This window comes from Alosa alosa, chromosome 13 (assembly GCF_017589495.1).
Source record: "Alosa alosa isolate M-15738 ecotype Scorff River chromosome 13, AALO_Geno_1.1, whole genome shotgun sequence".
NCBI classification, from domain to species: Eukaryota; Metazoa; Chordata; class Actinopteri; order Clupeiformes; family Clupeidae; genus Alosa; species Alosa alosa.
Window position 1 is genome coordinate 13,811,160 of NC_063201.1, and position 21,314 is coordinate 13,832,473.

Sequence of the window (21,314 nt, forward strand, 5' to 3'; positions counted from 1 at the left end):
GCCGTCTATTTCAAATAAAGGAAGAAAATTCCATGGTGCAGCAACAGATTCAAAAACTGAAGGTGACTGCCTCCTGTTGACTATGATGATGATAGTTGAACGCTTCAGACGAGGGTCATTGCAGTGGCTTTGAACTATCCTAACACACTGATACTTAGTAAATTAAAGGGCCACCAGGCAAGCCTGATGCTTTTTCTCTACGAAACTCCCCCTCGCTCGGTCTGAAGCTCTTTTCCTTTTCTTTGCATCTTCCGTCAAGGGTTTTCGCTGCTTCTTCGCCGGCTCTGCCATTATACACACGTTTGCAACAATCTCTAGCGTTTCGTTAGCCTTCCTCTGTGCTGTAAACTGATCCTGCTTCGGTCGGCGGGTAGGATACACCAAACTTGCAAGTGGGATATTCTTCCTACAGGCAGTAGGGGCGGGCAAGAGAGCCTTCATTCGCCCCGTAATGAGTCATTTAACCATATACCGACTTACGAAGATGATTAATTAACACGAAAATGTTGCCTGGTGTCCCTTTAATATAATATTACGGTAATGTTGATGTAAATACACACATTTTTTTTTTCTACTGCCATTATTTACAAATGGAATACATCTATCTGTTCATCACAGTTTCAAACAGACTTGCATGTTAAAGACATATGTTCATCCTGACATCAACTATTTGTCACATCCAGAAAAGCACAACACTAACCCTGAAAGTATGCAATATTTGTTTGTTGAGACCAGACACCTGTGAAGCACAACTCAGCAATGCTGAAAGCTTTGCTCTGTTGCCTGAAAAAAGATGTTGCTCAGAGACATTCATTCCAGTGGTTAGTGATTCATGTGTGTGTGTGTATGTGTGTGTGTGTGTGTGTGTTTTCACAATTCATTATTATGCTGATTTCTTCAGCTCTGTTAAATCCCTAAAGCCCAATTTATTTCCTCATTGCAACATCTGGGCTGTATGCATGTCCGCAGTGTGACTACTGACGCTGAACAAGCCTAATGATCCTAAAATGAATACTGTGAAAGCAACATGTGGTGTTCAAACCAGTCTCCCTGTTCTTCAAAGACTCCCTATTGTTTCATATGCCTCTGCTTTCCTCTGCATTTAAATGCTCTTCTCTCACTAAAATGATGGCACACTTCTCTTCATTACCACCAGAGAGCGCTGTCTACAAAGAGGACACAAGTTAATATGATGCAGTCCTCTTAAACACTTGAAAGTCAGCCCTGAAGGTTGCACATTTGCATTTAGATATATAAATTGCATCAACCTTACAACTTTGGCAGATCATATTGGAGAAAATGACAGAATAGAAATACGTAATGAAACAAAGCCAAACTTATGACAAAGTGAAAGACATAAGAGAAGGTTGAAATGAAGTGGACATTTTTTTTCCGTTGCAGACAGGCCTCTCCACTGGCCATCACATGGCCATATGCCTTCAAAGCCCTGTGATATACGAGTTGCTATGTGTATTACTGGTATTAGTGTACAAACAAAACCATAACAATGATGGATGAGACTGACCGAAGCCAAAGAGGACCACTCATCATCAACAGTGTTGAGTGGATTAAACTGTCTGTCTTAGACTGACAAAAACCCAGGGTAAACAAACAAAGTGTAAGTGTGATGAAAAATAATGTACATTAACACAAACAAAGGCACTGTCATGGTAAAACAGTCCAACTGTGTTATGGAAGCTCTTAAGAGTTTTCAAGCTAGAGCTTGTCAAAGACAAGTCCTCGATTGTATCTTTTAAGTTGCTGCTTACATATTTTGAGTAGTGATATACAAACAACAACAGTGATACTGTTTATGGTGATCCACAAGCACTCAAACTGACAAAAATATGGGTGTGTCAGGAGTGTTATGGCACTATGTGTCTTTGTCCAATGCACACAAAGTGTCATCTTTGCTCCGGTCAGAAGGCAACAAAGCCCAAACCAAAGGATTAGGAGACTGTCTTGACAGATAAAAAAAACTGATACTGGTGTGTGGCACATGCTGAGGCCTTGTTACACAGATTGAACTGGAAGGTAACTATCTCTGGTATAGGAAGAGATAGGTGAGTTTTGTTGAATGGGTGGGTAGAGACAAGAAGTTGGAATGTTTGGCTATGCAGGTCAACATAACAATGGATAAATGCAATTCCCCAAAATTTTGCCTCTCCACAAAGACAAGAACAGGATTTCACTATTGTGTGGATCGTCTTGTGTTTAGTGTTGGCCTGATAGAACAATCTTGCTCTTCTATTTCACTCTAACACACAGAATCCACAAAGTAATGTAAACATAATATTTGTATATTCTGAAAAAACTTAATTAACATGTCTCTAAAAATAGGTCTACTTTAAGAATTGGTTGACTTTTACAAATTAAAAATAAACGTAATAGTTGTGGCATGTTTTGAATGGATTCCAAACACACTAGAAGCTGTTTTCCTTCCGATACATTGCAAGTATTGCTGGATGTGTCTGTGGGACATTTAAGCCTCTATTTGGATGAATTCCTTGTATTGGGTTAAACAAACTGCATTTGGATTAGATTAACTATGTAATTTCCCACATAATTTTAGTCATGGTTATCAGGGGAAAACAAGCATATACAAAAGTGCTGGAAAACACTATCTAACATTAGCATATATATTTTCAACATGGTTTATTTTATTCATTCTTAAAAATAAATATGTAAATATATTAAGATATCTATAATTTTATGCATAGTTCATATAAAGAACCAGCTCATTTTCGGGCAGATTTCCATGCATAGAGTAACACAGTAAAACAGGTTTGACTTAAAGGCTCACTGTACTGATTCACTAAGCAGCCACTGCATTTCTGTGTTTGTGGACTTGATTAAATGTAAATCTGGCCCACATGTATATGCATAACGTATAGCTGTAAAATGCTGTATAGAATTTTGTTGGGTTTAAAAGATTTGCTTTGCAAAAAATGTTGCCTTTCTTCTTACGATCAGAGGCTTCACCTCATTGCCCAGCATCAGATATTTTTACCCAAATAATTGGGACACAGGGTCACAGGCAAATAGGGGTAGACCAGGTCGTGGAAACACATCAACAAATGTGTGAGCAACAGCCATCCCGTCTTATCTCAGATCAAAAACTGAAGGATGTGTGCAGTGGTTGTATCCTGTTGTCTTGTTTTCTATTACAAATGTTTCAAATCAACACAAACATGGGGAAGGGTGTGTCATTGTAGCCTATTATTTTTCCAAGGCAGTGTAGTAACAAAGTCTATTTAAATTAAGACTAATAATTTTCAATGTCATGGGTTAAACATAGCCTAGATCAGTGAGGTTATTTTGTGCCTATAGGTGCATATTTTTCTCGATGTGCTTCCTTCAATTCCATTCAGAATGAATAATACAAGATGTATTTTGTCCTTGCATGAACCTTATCTGTCAAAAAGAACGATAACAGTACTGTTATTGCAGTAACTGCAAGGAACTAACTATGAAAGCTGTTTTATCTTCATTATTCAAAGAAAAGAGATGAGCAGTGTCATCATTAGTTGGTTGTCTGGAGTTTTTTTTGCTGTTTTTTCATGCTCATCTGTCACCGTTTTTGATGATGTCTTCCAGGCAGGTAGGCCTACATTGAGAGACTGCTTATGCAAAGTCAGCAACACATTTGGAAGTATAAGCTATGAAGCTTCACAGAACTGGACTCACAGTATAGCCTACTTGACAGGCCTTCATCATGGTGAAAACCCCTAGTACTATTTTTCTCAAGGACAATGTAGGCTATAAAGTTGCATTCTGCATCTATAGGTCAACTGATCGTTGTGGTAGGCCTATTGGTCACGGAATTTGAGATATTTTCACGTCTGAAATGAAAGCTCAAGTAGCATAAAAAAACATGGTTTTCTGTTTAGAGTCTCCTCACAGAAATTTCAACATAAATGATGTTCTACTTTATAGCCCAGGTTGGCCTACTCAAATAGAAAAATAAATAATAGGCCTAGAGAAGACGACTAGCCTACAGATCCTACTAAGCCGACAAAATGTCTTTGTTAACAGGAATGTTGATAAGCCTATGGCTACAGTATAGGCTATAAATAAATAATAATAAATGTGATTCTTGCCGTTTTGTTTCAATAGAATTCGTCCAAGGGAAGACATTGCAGTTTTGTATTCAGTTAGGCTAATTACCTAATACCTAATTAGAAAAATCTCTTTATTCTTTCTGTTTCAATGGACTGTAACGTTACTTTGGCGTACACTGTAAAAAATGACACAGTAGGAATGCATGAAAAAAATGAGGCAACTTATTACACGTGAAAATATTAGGGAAAAATATAACCCTATTATTTTTAAGAATATAGATTTTAACAAATCATGGAAATTTACTTAAATTATTCATGTATACAAAAACAAATTGTGTAAAATATCTCAATGCAATTAAGCATATTCAAAATAAATCAAGGAAATTTCCCTGATTTTTTCTGGTTAATATCGCATGATAAAATCACGTGTAATATAGTTGCCTCACTTATTTTGAGCAGTTATGCATGTTTTAAATAAGTCTATTACTATACATTTTAAAGGATGTGGTGTATACACAATTAGAGAGTCAGTATTTCATTTAACAGCATTTATTCAGTGTAAATTAAACCTGACGTTGAGAAAAAAAAAACAACAATAGCTTGGGCATTTAAAAAAAACATTTAAAAATATTCAGACGACTGACAGAGATATAACAAACATATCATCTTCATCAACATCTACACAAAATCCTCCAACTCTCCGCAAAAATGCAAGCCAAACTGAGTAATCCTGGGACAAAGGGGCCTTGGTCAGACAGGTAACCAAGGACCCAATGCTGACTATGAATGAGATCCAGAGTTCCTTTAAGAAGATGAGAGAAGTGTAAAGAAGGACAAACATCAGTTCAAAATTGTTTTTACACAACAATTCTACTACCAAATTTAGGTTTTTCTTGTCACGCTGCAGGCAAGTTGTGTGAGAGGCTGGCTATATGTGCTCAATAATGCTTCTACTTTGTTTTTTCACATTACAAAACAAAACATACCCATGCATTTCAACAATGTGGCTGACCAGGATATGATGCCGTCTTGTGCAGTGTGTCAAGGTGCTCAATCTCTTATACTCCTCCATTGTTTCCTCTCCCCCTGAACTCTTCTCCAGAACCTCCTGGACCATCTATGGGTAAAAGAGAAAAAATAACGGTGATACACTTGTAAAGAGAAAACTTACCTGCACCCTCTAAAAACACAGGAAATGTATTAAAGTGTAACTCAAGAGCACAAACAACCTAGGGTATATTTATGGTAGTGTGGTAGCAAAATTGTGTTAATTGGTGGAGTTTTGAGCAAGACTGCAACACAGACAGCAGCATAGGCTACAGTGAAAGTTAAGGGGGCAGCAAGCATGTTGAAAAAACAAACACTATTTTAAACCACTGGCAGTGCTCAAAATATGATTACACTTGGTAGTGTGGTGAGGGTCTCTACAGACAAACTAAAAGTGTTATAAACTTTTGAAAGTGTACAGGGAGATTATAACAAGACCTGTATCTGAAGGAAGAAAATTGCCTAAATTGCGTGTTCGTTAACGCCAAATGAGCAAATAGCGTTCGATCTTTGCAGCACTGGATCTGCAAGCAGATCTGGCTGAATCTAAAAAAAAAACATGCCTTACGTTCAGCCAGATCTGTGTAGTGCTGCAAGATTGAACATGCCCGTTGATTTGACACTACCGGAACACGAAGCCAGGCTTCCGTGATTTGGAGGACAGACAAGGATTTTTCCTAGTGAGATTTTAATTTTAAATGCTCATCCATTTGGCCTTTTCTGCTGCATCCCCTATGGCAGAGGTGTTCTCTCCTGCACCAGGAGATTGATGCCCCTTGTTTGAAGAGGACCTCTCCATATCACTTCAGAAAAGTGAAGAATTTAGAGTAGAAGAACCTGCTGGCACAAATTCTGCAAAAACACAAAATTGGAATCTTAAAGGGTTGCTTTAAGAATTTAAGAAATTCAGTTTCCAATTTTAGTTCATTTAATTCAACTAAAGGGTAACAAAATCTTTTTTTACCTTACCCACTGGCCAAGTGATCTGATATCAGATGCATGCAAACATGGATTTTAAATTTATTAGCTAAGCTCACATAAAACCTTACCTTCTTCAATGAAACTTTCATAAGAAAAACCAGGCTGCAGTTTGAGGTACTTTTTAGTCCACGGTACTGGACCTTGATGAGCATTTTGCCAACCCTGTTAAAACAAACAAAATCCATAATTATATAAACACAAGAACCACAATTGACTATCAGCAGTATATCAACTAATTTAACTAGCAAAGGACTTCCAAAATTCATCCTGACATAATTTACCATGTAGGCTACCAAATGTTTTAACCGCAGACAAACAGAAGTGTTTGTGTTCAAATATGTTAACATAATCGCTAAATAACCCAAATAAAACCAACAGACACTTAACTAATATCAATACTATTACTGAGAATGGACAATGCACCTAACCTTAACCAACAACACTAACAGTTACCTTACACCACGTGTATGCTACAAATGCCTAAAAGAATGCCCTGGTGGTCTCAGCTAACGTTATTAGTCAGTCAACAGATCCCTTAGTGCCAGACAAGCATTTGACACCACACTAGATCGCTTAGAACAGTGGAGTCCTGGCTAACTAATGTTAACCAGCTACGTTAGCATGTTAGCTATTCCCTCAGTGGCTATTCAAATTCCAACCAACCATTTTCAAATTAATTTACAAAAGATTAAGACATCGCCGACTCCAATAATATATTAATGTCAGTTTAGAGTGTCCCAAGTATTACAAATGATTATAAACTTGGCCATTTGAAATTGATAAGGTTATAATATAACCTACCGAAGTTAAGGTTAGCTTGCTGGTTAGTTTACCAACCATCTGAGTAGCAGCTAGCTTCTACAGCTAACGTTAGCGACCTTGCTACTGTTAAGCTAACTTCACCAATATTTCCTAGTAGGTCAAACACGTTGGTATGAAAATATATACCTGTGATGTGACATTACTTAATTGTATATTTGTAGTAGGTTTCATGCTAGCTTTCACAAGTAGCAGGAACAAAATACTTTACCTTTTACTATTCCATGCTGAACTTCAATGGCGTCCGTCTTGAGGCATTCTTTTCAAAAAATCTCAACTGAAGGGCGTTTTTCAGATGTTCAAAATTATTTGAGGAAAAGGCTGCACATTTATCAGCTTAGAAATTGTGCAATTTCCAATTCTTTTAGGGAACATTTTCTCTGAATATATTTCTCGCAAATGTAGTTGATTTATTTGGGGGAAAACATACTAGTTATTTTTTTAAGGCGACTGCTTCAAGAAATTAAGTCATACTTGATTTTTTTGTGTGTAATTTCCTTGGTACCAGGATTCATTTTTTTTACAGTGTAGCCTTGCGTACCGGTATATAAATTCGCATTTAATAAGCCCTTAAGCGAAACTAAAATGAGGCCATATCAAATTTCTGGAGTTCTTGGTCACGAAAATACAAAACAAATGTGAAGTCTTCTGTCGAGTGACCCTGCACTAGGGTTCGTGGTAGGCTATTGCTTTTGCAGTCGACGTTCAGTGAAGACTGTCTTTCACATTTTACCCTCCTAACTAAACTGGTCGTAAAGGGATGTATCGCTGAATTCCTCTTCTGTCATCCGTGTTACAACCAGATTCGCTCCTGTGGCGGCCTCTACGTTTTCCTTTACCCAAATTCATTTATTTAATTGGCCCTCTATTCTACGACTCTGTAGCCTGGTGACGGTGATTGGTTTGAACACAAGGCTGTTACTGCGAAAAACAGATGGGATTGGTTACTTCGTAAACAACTATCCTTCTGTCACTGTTTGTCATTTGCCCGGACTTTGAGTCATTCTATTGGTGAAAAAGCCGCCTGTCACGAATTGACCTTGCTCGGATTGGTTTTGAAGTCATTACATTCATCCCGCCCATTCATACCTGTCCTGCTGTAAGAGGTTGAATGCTCTTCCTACAGTTCTAGTTGTCCCGCCCTGTACCCCAAGGAACTAGTCGGTCTCGTGTGCTGAGTGGTACAAGCCGGCTAGCATGGAGCTTTGCTGCAAAAATTGTTCATAATAATTCAGCAACAACTGAAATAAGATAGCGATATCGGGTAATCAGGGACTTGGTGGCTAACAACCACAGGCGCCAAAGTGGGAAAACGGCGGTGGTTTTGGTGCTTGGCTGTGGGGAAGTTCTCTCCTGACCAAATCCAGTGCCGCTCACACAGAACATGGCGGAGCACCATTCCATCTCAGAGTGCAAGCACAAAGCGTCTTCGAATGCCGGGGGCTCGCACTCTGGCAATGGTCGACCGAATTCCGTGGCTGGAGGTGGTGTCGGAGGCCTCTCTGGTGGACTGACGCAGCCGGCAGGATGGCAGTCCTTGTTGTCCTTTACCATACTCTTCCTGGCCTGGTTGGCAGGATTCAGTTCAAGGCTCTTTGCAGTAATACGCTTCGAGAGCATCATCCACGAGTTTGACCCTTGGTGAGTAACGCTAGCTAACGTTAGCTAGCTAGCTAGCTAGCTTGCTACGCACTCTCAACGTCAGTTTCTAGTTAGCCGCACGTACTCAGGTACACCCGTCATTGCTAATGTATGAGTTTGTTGTCAGATGTGTTTTTTTTAATCCAAACAGAAAATCGATGTTCGATTGCCTTACGTTACCTGTAGTTTTGCAGATTACATTATATTAGCCCGATACAGCTAGCTTTTCTGTTAACGAGGCCAGGGCGCCTGAGATAAGCAGAGAGACAATGAAAGTTATTCCTAATGTAATGGCAGCACAAGATAATGTTATCAGAGTGTAGTTACCTCTGTGTATCAAGCCATAACAGTAATGATTGCAAGGCTCCACTGGAAGAGTGCCATTTTCCAGACATGACAGTTTTCTCAACTGACAAATCAATGAAGCCAATGGCTAACTTACCTCAAGGCACAGTTAACGTTAACGTTACATCAAAGTGTCAGCAACCCGGAAATTGATTCAATAAATCACAAATGTCAGTATTGATACGCGATATCGTGGAAAATGCATATGCATGACCACTAGTTTATGATAAAAAAAACAAAAAACAGCTGGATATGATATTTTTTGGGGAAAAAAAGTTAATCCTGGTTTAACTACACTGTCTCTGCTAACTGACGAACGAATCAAGCAAAGTAAATGGGTCTACGGCGGTCTTTCACACAAGGCTGGTTAGCAAGCCCTCACCAAACCTCTTCGTGCGTGCTTACACAGATGTCACATTCATAAAGGGAACTTACTAATGCCTGGGAATTCACCCAACACCCCAATCTCTTATGCATTTTCTAACTAAGAAACTGTACATCGTGTCAGTAGCCTAATATAATTAGATAGTGCCGGCCTACTGATGTCAGATGTGCACATTGCTGCTGCTCGTGCGCAAAGTGCTACCATAGTAAAGTGCATTGCAAAGACGATGTGTGTGGGCATGGTTATTATATGTGATTTACGCCCGGGAGCAGAGCATGACGATTTCCATCGCTAATCCTACATTGCATCATGTTCCCACTGTGCCTGGAAGTTTATTATTATTTCATGAACATCGAGTACAGCATTTTTCTTGTTTCCGGCTGATTATGATGCTCAATGGGCTTCTCACATATACATGCCCAGCACCGTCATTAGCCTTGCCCCCCACTCGATTGGTTGCTCCATGAACATTATGCATGAAAACCTATACACAAAATGGGATTGCTCAGTTTCTTCTGTCTTTACAGTTGTCCATTAAGTTGTCTGGGTGTTGTTTGAGTGTTTGCACGGTCTTTTCCACCACCATTTCCCCAGTCTCCTGCTTTTGGCTGGTAGCGAGAGATGACTGTCAACCCTAGAATCGTTATTTTTAAGTTGAAGACCACTCTCCTTTGCTGCTCTTCCTTGTTGCTATTCTGCCCAAGTCTTCATTCTACTTCCCAAAACACACACACACACACACACACACACAGACACAGACAGGACATTAAAAAGTTATGCCTAATGTGAAAAAGCCTTCTACAGTTAAGTGGCACAGTCAAAATGCCCTGATGCATAAATCTATTCACGGGAAATATGGAAATGGCTTCAGATCTTGCCTAAAGTAGGCCAAAAGCAAAAAGGGTGGTCACTTACTACCTTCTTCACAGGGTGTTGCGTGATATCCTGTCATGCACGTGGCTTTGAAAGGAAGCTGGAGTCTTCCTCCTTTTTAAGAACCATGAGTATAAATCTAACAGTAGGCCTTATGCTACCATTAGTCAGATAACACAATGTAGCTAATTCCAGGCTTAAGCTAAGACCCCTGCTGTCATGCTGTTGTTCCAGAGGGTACAGTCTGGTTTTGCTGGACTCATAGCATTGGCCACGATGTCCTTCTGTGTGTATTGTTAGGATGGGAATATTTTCTTTTGCATAACCTACAACATCATTTAACTTGCAAAGTCCTGTGATTTGCATTAATGTGCAAATATTGCCGGTCATACAGAAATGGCACACACAAGCAACGCGGAATACGGGGCCGGACATGTGAACTCGTATTGTGTCTGGTCCATATTTCCTGTGAAACCTGAAGTGTGGATATGAGTGATATATGGAATTGCATGTGGTTTCATGCTATGGTTATGATTTATAGTTACTTGACATGTTCAATAGAGGCGAGACTGTATCAAATCACTCTAAAGTTTTAATTTTGAAAGATTGTCTTTTTAAATGAATAAAAGTACATTTCAGAGCTAGGGCTTTTTTTCTAGTTGTAATTATGGATTCATACATCGAGTGCCTGAACTCATTTTTTACGTGTCCAGTGTCTAACTATACATCCAACATGAACTTGACTCAGCAGCAGATCTCTATCATTGAAGTGATGCAGAAGTTACTTACAGCTTGGCCGGAAGGACTTGAAATGTTATTCTTCTTCAATATATAGTACTTTTCGCCTCTTACTTTGGTACAAATTCACCTGCTGATGCTTGCAAGATGTTAACTGATGTATGGTATGTGTCCCCTCACCATGGTGATCAGACACATTGTTAAGTGCTTTTTGCATTGTAATAGGTATGATGACTGAATGTGTTGCCAATGTGTGAGACTCAAGGTCTAGCTGGTCAGAAGTTGGATGGAGGACCACTGAAGTCATTCATTAATTTGAACAACTTGGTAGCATTATGACTCAGATCTGTGGGTGTTTGTAGATCTACTTCCCCCCAGAGATTGCCTAGCTTTTTACGGTTTTGTTTAGTTTGATAAGTGCACACATAAGGTGTATGTGTGCGAATATGCAAACATATGTGTGTGTGTGTGTGTGTGTGTGTGTGCATGCGTACGCGTGTGTGTGTGCATGCGTACGCGTGCACACGCCCATTCTGCACCTCTGTGTGTGTGTGTGTCTGCGTGCACATGTGCATGTAAACATATGGCCCTTTGAATTTGATAGTGTAAAGAGTACGTTTTAAAAGGTTGTAGGCGGTAGAAGTACTTCTGACCAGCCCTTTAACTCTTTGATCTCCTTTTTTATATTACAGCAGAAAAATTGAGCCATTTTTTTTTATCACTTTAATCATGCCTGAAGCTCTAGCCAGTTGCACCCACCCTCTCTCCTTCTCATTTCTTGTGAACTTAAATGGAAAAATAGTCTGATTTACAAAGACAGATTTGAAAACTCCACATTGTGGCTTGTAGCCTTTGATCTGTTGCGTCTTAAGTTTTATTAGGTCAGGTTGAGCAACTTTGTGTGTGTGTGTGTGTGTGTGTGTGTGTGTGTGTGTTCGTCCGTCGTCAATGTCAGGAAAGCATTTTGGTCGTGATTGTGTGGGTGTCAAGGAATTGAATCAGGCAGCAGCTCTGGCTGAAGGCTCGGGAAGAGAGCAACAGCTGATGCCTCTACTTTCCTGGCTGATCCTGAGCGCCACAGTGCCCCTGTTAAGCAGAGAAATGGTAGGTGGCAGCAGGGGACTACTGGCAGTCTCTTGTTTTTGCTCTGTAGGAAGGGGGAGTGATTCAGCGTGGACTGGACACTGAAGAAGACCCTAGTGAATATGGGGTGGGTGGTGGTCCTGTTAGTCATCAAGAGTGAGTCATCATGAACACAATTATTGTTGTTGTGATAATTGTCCATCCACCCCCAAAAAAAAAAGTGCTCAGTATGATCCCATTAAGTTATGTTGCATAAAGTTTTATCCAATTTCAACCTCTCCTCTTCAGTAGCATGGTATCACCACTGCATGGTATCACCACTTTCAAACACGTGCACAATCCCTGTGTGACTGGTGTATGTGACCTTTTTTTTGTGTGTGTCCCTCCAAATGAGGAATTGCTGGCATTCCGAGGCTGTTGGCTGGCATCAGGCTGCTTCTCCCAGAGCGGACCATAGTCTTGAAGAGGAGCCGAGCTTTCCATTGGGGAGCGGAGCCTAGCTGACAGCCCATGATGTTTTAGAGAGGGAGTCTCTTTGCTCAGCACTGAGAGCCTCAGCTCAAGCGTGACATGATTGCATACTGTGTGTGTGTGTGTGTGCGTGTGTGTGTGTTTGTTCTTCAGATGCTTTCAACATCCATGTCCCCTGTCCACCCCTCCCATTAAGACATCTGCTCAAGTGTGGTGCAGAACTGTCCGAATCATGTCAAACAAATGAAGTGTGCGCCTTTCACTGCACCCCCACCACCACCACCGCCACCGAGATGCTTCTGACTTTCCTCTTTTTTCTATGCTATTTTCTTTCCCTCCAAGGCCCCCTGTCTCTCTCTTCCTCATTCATCCAAGCCTCGTATCTGTAGAGCTCATTTGCGGGCTAACTGACTCTTCCACTAAGTCGGTGTGTTTTAAAGAGGCTGATTGTTGCGTGGGGTGTCGGGGGGCCTGCTTAGCTTAGCGGCAGCTCAGTCCCTGAGAGCATGTGGAATGCCGGCTAATTGTTAGCGGCTCGTCAAGTTGACTTGGCAAGGTTGAGCCGTGGGGAGGGCAGGGTCATGACGGAAATGCTGTGGCTGAAGGATTTAACTTTTTGTTTTGTTTGTTTCAGTCTCTCTCTGGTGGATTGAAAGAAACTGTTTGCAGTCAACCTCTTATCAACCTTGAGAGCATGGATTTCTTTCTTCATACAAAATAATGCAGCCCTGTAGTTCTTTTCATTTGTCCTTTGTGTGTGTTGGCAAGTGTGTATGAGAGAGAGGGAGAGATACAAAGAGTATAGACTGGTACAGTTTGATTCAGTGAAATCATTTTGCTTTCTATGAACTGAATGTGTGTGTCTAGTTCACCTTGACCTTTGTGTGTTTTTGAGGAAGTAGACGCCAAGTAATCGTGGACACGTCGGTGCACAGGTCTCTCGTCGACAGTCATTCATGATTGGCCTTCATAACTCAAAAAAGAGGAACCATTGCGATTAGCTTTGAGAGCTGCTTATTTGTGTTAGCACTGTGTTAAGTACAGTAAGCCAAATTTTCAGTTAGCAGCCTCATTGCGTTGAGAGCGTAGATGAGGTTGATGCCTTTGGAGGCCCTTCAGAGAACACACACACACACACACATACCTCTTCCTACTTCGAGATAAACTGATTGCTACGGCGCATTCACTTATCTCCCCTTTCCATTTGCCCTGTTGCTTACCTTCCCTTATTTTTGCTTGCCATCTCCTCGCTCAAATGCCCCCCCTTCCCCCCCATGCCATTTTTAGTCACCTGGGGGAGGCCACTGCATCACGTGCAGTGTTTCCCTTTACAGGTACTGTCAGCGATGCTGGATGACATAATATGAGTAATATTTGACGTAACATAATATTTGAAACAAAGCCCAATAGAGCAAACTCACCAGTCCCCTCCCCGAACTCTTCTTTCATTTCCCCAAAAATCCAGGAAGCGTGTTGCTTGCTTCACTCAACGTTAACAACGTTTTGCCTGAACACATCTAACTAACCAGTCAGCCACGCTCTCTCCCCTCCCCCACTTGACAGTGCGTGTTTGCCAGTCCAGTATTCCTTTAGAAATGTCACTTATACAAGCAGGGCAACAACGATACCGGTATAACGTGAAAAGAAACCAGTTGAAGTTGACCGCACACGTTTATGAATGGCCTTAAGTCAAAGCTGTAGCTTACTTTACCCTGATGAGTGTGTGGTTAAATTACTAAAGTATTTACAGCACAAAATATATAAATAACATAAATGTAAATAAAGAAATATAACCTCTTAATTTGTTCTCCAAGTGCACTACATTGATTAATTTTCATACGGTGGAGCATGTCCCCCCCGATACCCCCTAGACTAGGTCCAGGAGAGGGCCCCTCAGAAAACCCTGTGGCAAACACTGGAGTGAGGAATTAATCTGTCACTGAGCTGTCAACGAGTGCTGTGATATCAAGTCACAGCTCATGCACTCATCCACAAACCACACTCTCACACAGGCCCAAATAGTTGGGCACTCCAGACTCGTGACTTTGTGCATTGCAGTGGGTGGGGGTGGGGGCAATGCTTCTATTTGCGTGAAAAATCAGAGCAATCAGCATGTTTTCATCACATGGATTTGTATAAGTGAAGGGTTTTTTTTTTTCACTGTGGAAAGTGCACTTGGTGTGTTGACCGTGCTTGCTTTGCTGTCACCCAGGATTGTTTATCTGATTCTGGCCAGAGCTCTCCGGGACTTGCTGTTACGTCCATTAGCATACCAGCTCCAGTCCCACTGCGCTCCTTCCACAAAAGGGGCTCACACTAGATCCACGCGTTGCTCTGAGGCTTGGATTTCCTGTTCTTTGGGTCCTTGTTCCAGCATGTTCGGCTCCATGTGCTCGGTCCCATGGAGACCTTTTTTTTTCTGTGAGCTTTTGCCTGCTCGGTGCAGAACATAGATTGTGTTTTTGATTCGGCACACGACATAAAGATATCACAGAGCGAATATGGCAGGATGAAATGCACGCCCACACAATAACCTCAAAGAGCTTCAAGCTCCTGGGTGTGTGTGTGTGTGTGTGTGTGTGTGTGTGTGTGTGTGTGTGTGTGTGTGTGTGTGTGTGTGTGTGTGTGTGTGTGTGTGTGTGTGTGTGTGTGTGTGTGTGTGTGTGTGTGTGTGTGTTTTGTATGTGTTTGTCTGAGTATGTCAGCTCTGCATGGATTTGTTCATTGAGGGAGAGTGCAATAATTTGACCTCTTTCCCCGATCGCATTTAGCCCCTCTGACTGGCGTGTTGTGTTCAGCACGCTACGTAAGCCAAATTCCGAGGCTTGTCAACGCTTAAATCTTAAAAACCTCTGAAAAAGGTCCTCTGCTCGCATAACGTTTGGGCGCTGCGTGTGGGGATTTTCAAATCCCCCAAAGCATGCCACAGCTGAACTCCACTGAAGGTATACAACAGAGAAGCATAATATTTGCTAAGCCTTCGTCCAGCGACATAGACACACTGCTGCTCGGGGTGGGTGATGTTCTAATGCATCGGTGGACTTCTGAAAGCAACGTCAGCAGCCTCTGTGCACCCCGTCATCTCGGCTGAGTCGATTCCCTCCGCATCAATCATAACCGCTAATTGGATTAGCCATCTGAGCCTAGTGGAGGCGGATGGCTTCTGTGAAGGAGAACAAACGGCACAGGCTCAGAAATGAGTCCCAGCCTTCTCTCAACTGCATTGGCAGAGGGCTACCAGAGGGGGGCTCCACTCCCACCCACCGGAGTGGAGCAGGGTAAACGGATGGTTGGGGAGGGGAGGCCAACCAGGCGGTGCCGTTTATCTCCTCAGCTGCAGGGACGTGTAGAGGATTTGTCAAGGCTCATTTGAGGGCTGGAGAGGAGGCTCTCTGCAGGCGTTGAAGTGTTGTGTGGAAAAATAGCGCCTCTCACTCTCCTCAGCCCCTCAGTTATGTAAACCAAACTAATTTGTCTGATCTTTTCCTCCTCAGAAGTGCCTCTCCTTCTCCCTCCAGTCCCATCTCTGGCCATCTTGCAGTTTCTTCCCTGCTTATTATAAATCATTCTGCAGAGGTCATTGCTTATGAAGTCCTCACTTATATTCTTTGTTCAGTAGGCAGTCTATATCTCTCCATTTTCACCATAGTCATCATATCTCGCACTGTACCATTATGTGACTGTTTATTGATGTGAGCAGGTCTGGTTATGTAGTCTGATATCTGTTTAAATGGAGTGTAGCAGGCTGACAGCACAATGCATCCACTTAATGTGTGGTGTTTTAGGACTGGACTGGATGTGTCCTGACCATTCTTCTAATACCAGTGGAAAACTCTTAGATCATTGTTCTCTCTCTCTCTCTCTCTCTCTCTGTCTCTGTCTGTGTCTGTGTCTGTGTCTGTGTCTGTGAGAGACAGCCAAGTCTTTAATATTTGCACTGTCTATTGTATGTTGTCTTTGCAAATATGTAACTGAACTTGTTTTTGTAAACACTATATTTTATTTACACAGTTAATGAGCAGTGGCATTAGCAATGGTGTGTTTGACTTCAATGTGAGTAGCATGTGGTCTGGCTTGTGGTTTGCAACTGCTGTAGTGACTTACTGATAAGTATGTCTGTTGGGCTAAAGATGCTACAGAAAGAGAAGCATGCATCATGTTAAAGATATATCCTCCAGCATGGTAACTGTGTCTTGACATTATCCTGTCCACTGTATCTGCCTCCTGAATGGGAAAAGGAGATTAAACGTCAGAAGTGTTTTATTTAGATACGATAGCCACGCTTTGTTTTATTGTCCTGATTTTAACTCCTTTCGCCCACGACCTCCTCGGGTGGGTAATACTGTTGTTGACAGTGATATATTAACACACGTTACATCACAGGAGCTAATTTTTTACTGCGTAGCGTACTCGCTCATACTCTTTAAAAAAAAAAAAAAAAAAAGTGTTGTGTTCATAATTAGGATTACATTTTAAGAAGATTAGAGGAACCCCCACCTCTTCATTTCTTCCACCTCTTCATGATGCTAGATTCATCTTTCAAATGTGTGAACAAGAGTACCATCCAGAGAATACCATAAATATTTATCAGCGTTGCTTTCTTTGTTATATTTTTCTTGGAACAAAACCATGTGTTTACCCCCTGACTTGATGTGTGTGTGTGTGTATGTGTGTGTGATCAAACCGAATGGAATAAACTAGGAAGTCTGAGTACATTTGCTCTTGCTGTCTTCGACTGTTGTTTTCGGAACATCCTCTGGCTGATTTAGGCGACCCACAAAGGATACTGTGTTCGCTTGTTTGCCAGTGGTTGGATTGGTTCCTTGGTTGGAGAGTTTGTGGGCCTTGCAAGGGTAGATGAGGTCTCTCATCTTCAAGCATGTGTACACACGCGCACATAAACATCTTCTGTCTTTAATCAGCAAGGAAATGGAAGCCTCTAGAGCCTTCTACAAGGTTAAACTGCTGTTTCCTGACACATTTTAATCTTTAAGATACACACACACACACACACACACACACACACACACAAACACAAACGTGTGCACCGATATACACATCACAGAGACACTTAGACACACATCACACACACACACGCGCTTGCTAATGTCCTGTGATGATGAGATTAAAGGTGTTTTAGCGAGGTTCTTATTCAGCACTGAACGGATGTTCAGTTTTGCACTTCAAGCAGAGTAAATGTGAAACGCCGGCTCCACCTTCTCTTCTGTCCAATCTTTGCCTTTTTCAAAGCGCCTCTCCTAATTAGCCAGCAGACGGCACTGTCAGAAGATCCTCCCTTTTCCCCCCCAAACAAAACAACTCTCGCCAGTCGGTGGTCAAAAATGTATCTGCAGTGGGCGAGAGCCTCTCTATCTGACCCTGTGTATATATATAGTGGAAGAGCGACGACTCTCTCTCAACACTACGGAGCTCTTGTAAGCTGATCATCATCAATAAAATAATAGTCTAAATATGCAGCCTGAGTATACGGCACCTTTCTATTATTTCTAAGTTCTTCACCAGTGATTGGCTCCTCATGGAAACTTGTTGTTGTGCACTGCTCTTTGTTTGCACTTTTATAGGATTTTGTCACTTTCCATTCCCCTCTTATTTTTGCTCCCCTGTCAAGCCTCTCCCTTGCATGTTTGCTCATCCCACGGTCACCTTGGTTTTATGAGGACGGCTAGCTTGCGGTGGATGCTTTATTTTATAGGCCATATCTATGCCATATATTATTAAGCTGTTTTTTGCCCACCTTACTCAGCCCCCTGATTTTTTTTTTTTTTTTTTTTTTTTTTTTTTTTTTTTTTTTTTGCTGAGTCTCCACTGCCTTTCCTGTTCATGCTGACTCATGGTTATTAAGCTCAGGTCCGGTGACGTCCTGGAGAACTTTTAACAACCATGCTGCGCTGTCATCGAGTGTTTTGCTCGCCTCTCCTTCCCCTCCGCTGCAGCCGGTTGGGTCAGACACAGCTGGAGATCATGGTGGTGATGAGGACTGGTAGCCATCATTCATCTTTCACCATTCAGCTCTCCTCTTTCTTTTATGCTTGATCTTCAATCTCTCTGCCCCCCATCTCTCTTTCTCTAGCCCCCATTGCCCTTTAACTACTGCCACGCACTCTCCCTCTTTTACGTATCCATTTCGTCTGTGACATTTTGTTTGCTAAAATGTAATGACGGATGGACACAATATGTCATACCTCACAGGCAGTCCTGTCATTGCTGTATGGACAGTGAGTGAGTCAGTGTCAGTGTCAGTGTCTTGTCAAGCTCTGATGATAGCGCTGCTACCGCTTTCAGTATCTCACCCACAATCTTGGCTGGGGCCACGGAATATTATTTAACGTGATGTACCAATACTGTGCCCAGGTAGTGAAAAAGGAAATGATTAAGCTATGTTATGTTGTGGCATAGTAAGATGCTTGCGTGTGTCAGCCTTTGTGTGTGATTGAGCTCAGCAGTGACCATAGGTCAGAGAATTAATACCCGGCCGAGCCCATCATGCTTGGCCCGAGTCCTTTGGATCCAGTGACCTGGAGAGAGAGGCGAGACGGGAGAGCGAGGTGGAGAGGAGAGCGGAGCAGAAGGCTTTTGGATGGCACTGAGGAATGAGGAGAGAAAGGGGGCTCTCTCATTAGAATACAGTAATTGCCTTTTGTTTCCTTGACAAGGTGACAGAGTGAGGATTCATTTGGCTGTGGCAAAAAAAAAAACCCATTCCTCTAGGCGCTACTACACTGCTTGCCGGCTGTCTTTATTCATGCCGTTCCCCTCTAAAACACACACACGCACACAGTCCCTCTATTAGCCATGAGCTCAAACATACGCTTTGATCGCCTTCCGTGGCACGTAAACATGTGTGCGTCTGTGTGTGGGGGTGCAAACCTCAGATACAGGTGGCACACAGTCAACCTGGGCATTTGGGTTACCTCCGAGTCTCCCGTCCTGGGCCCTGAGCCCTTTGGCCTGCTGGGTTTAATTGGATGAGGTTCAGGTGAGCACTCGGCTGCCAGGATTAGCTCTATTCATCTTCTGCCTGCGCTGAAGGGTAGTGGACTACCAGCTGATCAAGTATGCAGAGGATGCTGCTGTACCTGTCTCCCAGGTGCGGAGAGAAGCAAATGGAGGATCATCATCATCATCATAATCATCACCTTTTGAGTTTCCAAGACTTCTTCACAGCGTGAGGCCAGAAGCGGTTCGATTCAGTTCTTTTTTGGACCATATCTGCAAAAAGTCAGCCAGGAATTGGACTGAAGTGTTGATTTAGGTTTCAGTTCTCGGAGTATTCCAACGAGCTCATCCACAGAGTATGTTGGGTATGCAGGCCAGCACTGCAAGAGGCATCACTCACATTAATGCCCTACTTGGTAGACTCCTAACCAAACCAACGAAGTGTCTGCCTGCTAGAGCCAGCCATTACTGATTAATGATGCCCTCTGAGGCTCAGTTGGATTGCTCTTGTGCGTTATCTCCAGGATTTTTTTTTTTTTTTTTTCATTTTGCCATGTTGTGCTTTTCTACCCCCATATACGACTGATGTGAAAGTTCATGTAGGATTATAGGCTACCCTGGGCTTCAAGCAGTGAAACCTAAATCCCCGTTGGTAAAACCTTTCCCACTTGTCATATGCTGCTCGTCACTTTACAGATGTTTGTAGCAGAAGTGGGATGTTGCCATTGTTACTGGTGGCAGCAGTGGGACTCCTCCAATCCACTCACCTCTGAGCAGCATCAGGCTTAATGAATATATTTCTTCTTATTACTTTGCCCCTCTGGTGTTGCAAAACTGCCTCTGTGTGGAAGCTGAGCCATATCTCAATGCATTTTTATAGTTTTGTATCTGATACCTTGATATGAATTTAATCATGTCTGCACGGGGGATTGCTGGTTGGGGCTCCAGTATTTTCGCAAATGCACAATTGAATTGTCTCTGTGAGACAATCTGGCAATGAGTAATAATGCACGTTACTTTTACCCCTTGCATCGTGAGGAACCAATCACGTCGGTGTATCTGATATAGGTGGGCCAAGAGTCAAGCTAAACTGATACGACAGCGCTGCAACGAATCGGTCAGTACATTGGTCGTAGTGTTATCCAATTGCGTCAAAGTCCGGAATCAGTCAGTAAACATTGGTTGTAATGTGATCAATTGCGTGCAGTGAGATTTTCAAATGCATGCTTGGTGTCGCCCCTTGAGTTGGGCCATTATTCGTGGCCAGACCCTTAATCTTTCTACATTACCAGGGTCTGGATTTCCCAGGCTACGTCAGACTGTCGGTTAACCTGACTCTTGTTAGCACTGTATGGCACTATGCTGATTTCAGGTGTCAACAGCCTTGATAAAGGCCCTTTCAGCTACTGCATTTCATGCTCTCTCTCTCTTTCTTTGTCACCCCCCTGTGCAGCTCACAGCTGCCTCTTTGTCTGGGAGCAGAGGCATCTCTCCAATTCTTTCTTTCTTTCTTTCTTTCTTTCTCCTTTTTTTCATGGAGTAGATTTGCTCTGCTGTCGTTACATCTAGCTCCTCCTTCTGCTTAGCTTTTTTTCAGTAATGTAGTTGTTGGGCATAGGGAATGCCTATGGGAGCATGGTCTTAAATGCAACATGAGTATGTTAGGTAAATCCTGGATACTATTGTAATGTTCCAATGTAATTCTTCTGCCGTCTGTACAAGAAAACAGATGTACAGAAACGTTAGACGCGCCCCCCACACCCATAAAAGATGCAAGCCTGTGGTCAGTTGTTGATGAGCAGATTGTCAAAGCAACCTCCATGTAGAATCGGCAACAGTCAAGAGAAGTGACGGATAGCAGTTACATTGTTTTTGATAAGGCGATAAAGGAATGAGGGTAGGCCTAATTTGGC

General features: G+C 42.2%; 1 protein-coding gene and 1 long non-coding RNA gene across 2 annotated transcripts in view; one reads left to right on the plus strand and one right to left on the minus strand.

Annotated features, from left to right (window-relative positions):
* Positions 1-4,594: 4,594 nt before the first annotated feature.
* On the minus strand, positions 4,595-5,491 carry LOC125306207. Its single transcript, XR_007195518.1, has 2 exons — positions 5,048-5,491; positions 4,595-4,863 (listed from the first exon to the last, which is right to left on the minus strand). It is a non-coding gene; the product is annotated as an uncharacterized LOC125306207 (long non-coding RNA).
* Positions 5,492-8,027: 2,536 nt separating this feature from the next.
* Positions 8,028-21,314, plus strand: part of stt3b (STT3 oligosaccharyltransferase complex catalytic subunit B) — a 46,507-nt gene continuing 33,220 nt past the window's right edge. Inside the window, exon 1 of the mRNA XM_048260004.1 lies at positions 8,028-8,549. Coding sequence (XP_048115961.1) covers positions 8,293-8,549 — 257 coding nt within the window. The 5' untranslated portion in view covers positions 8,028-8,292. The remainder of the gene's footprint in view (positions 8,550-21,314) is intronic.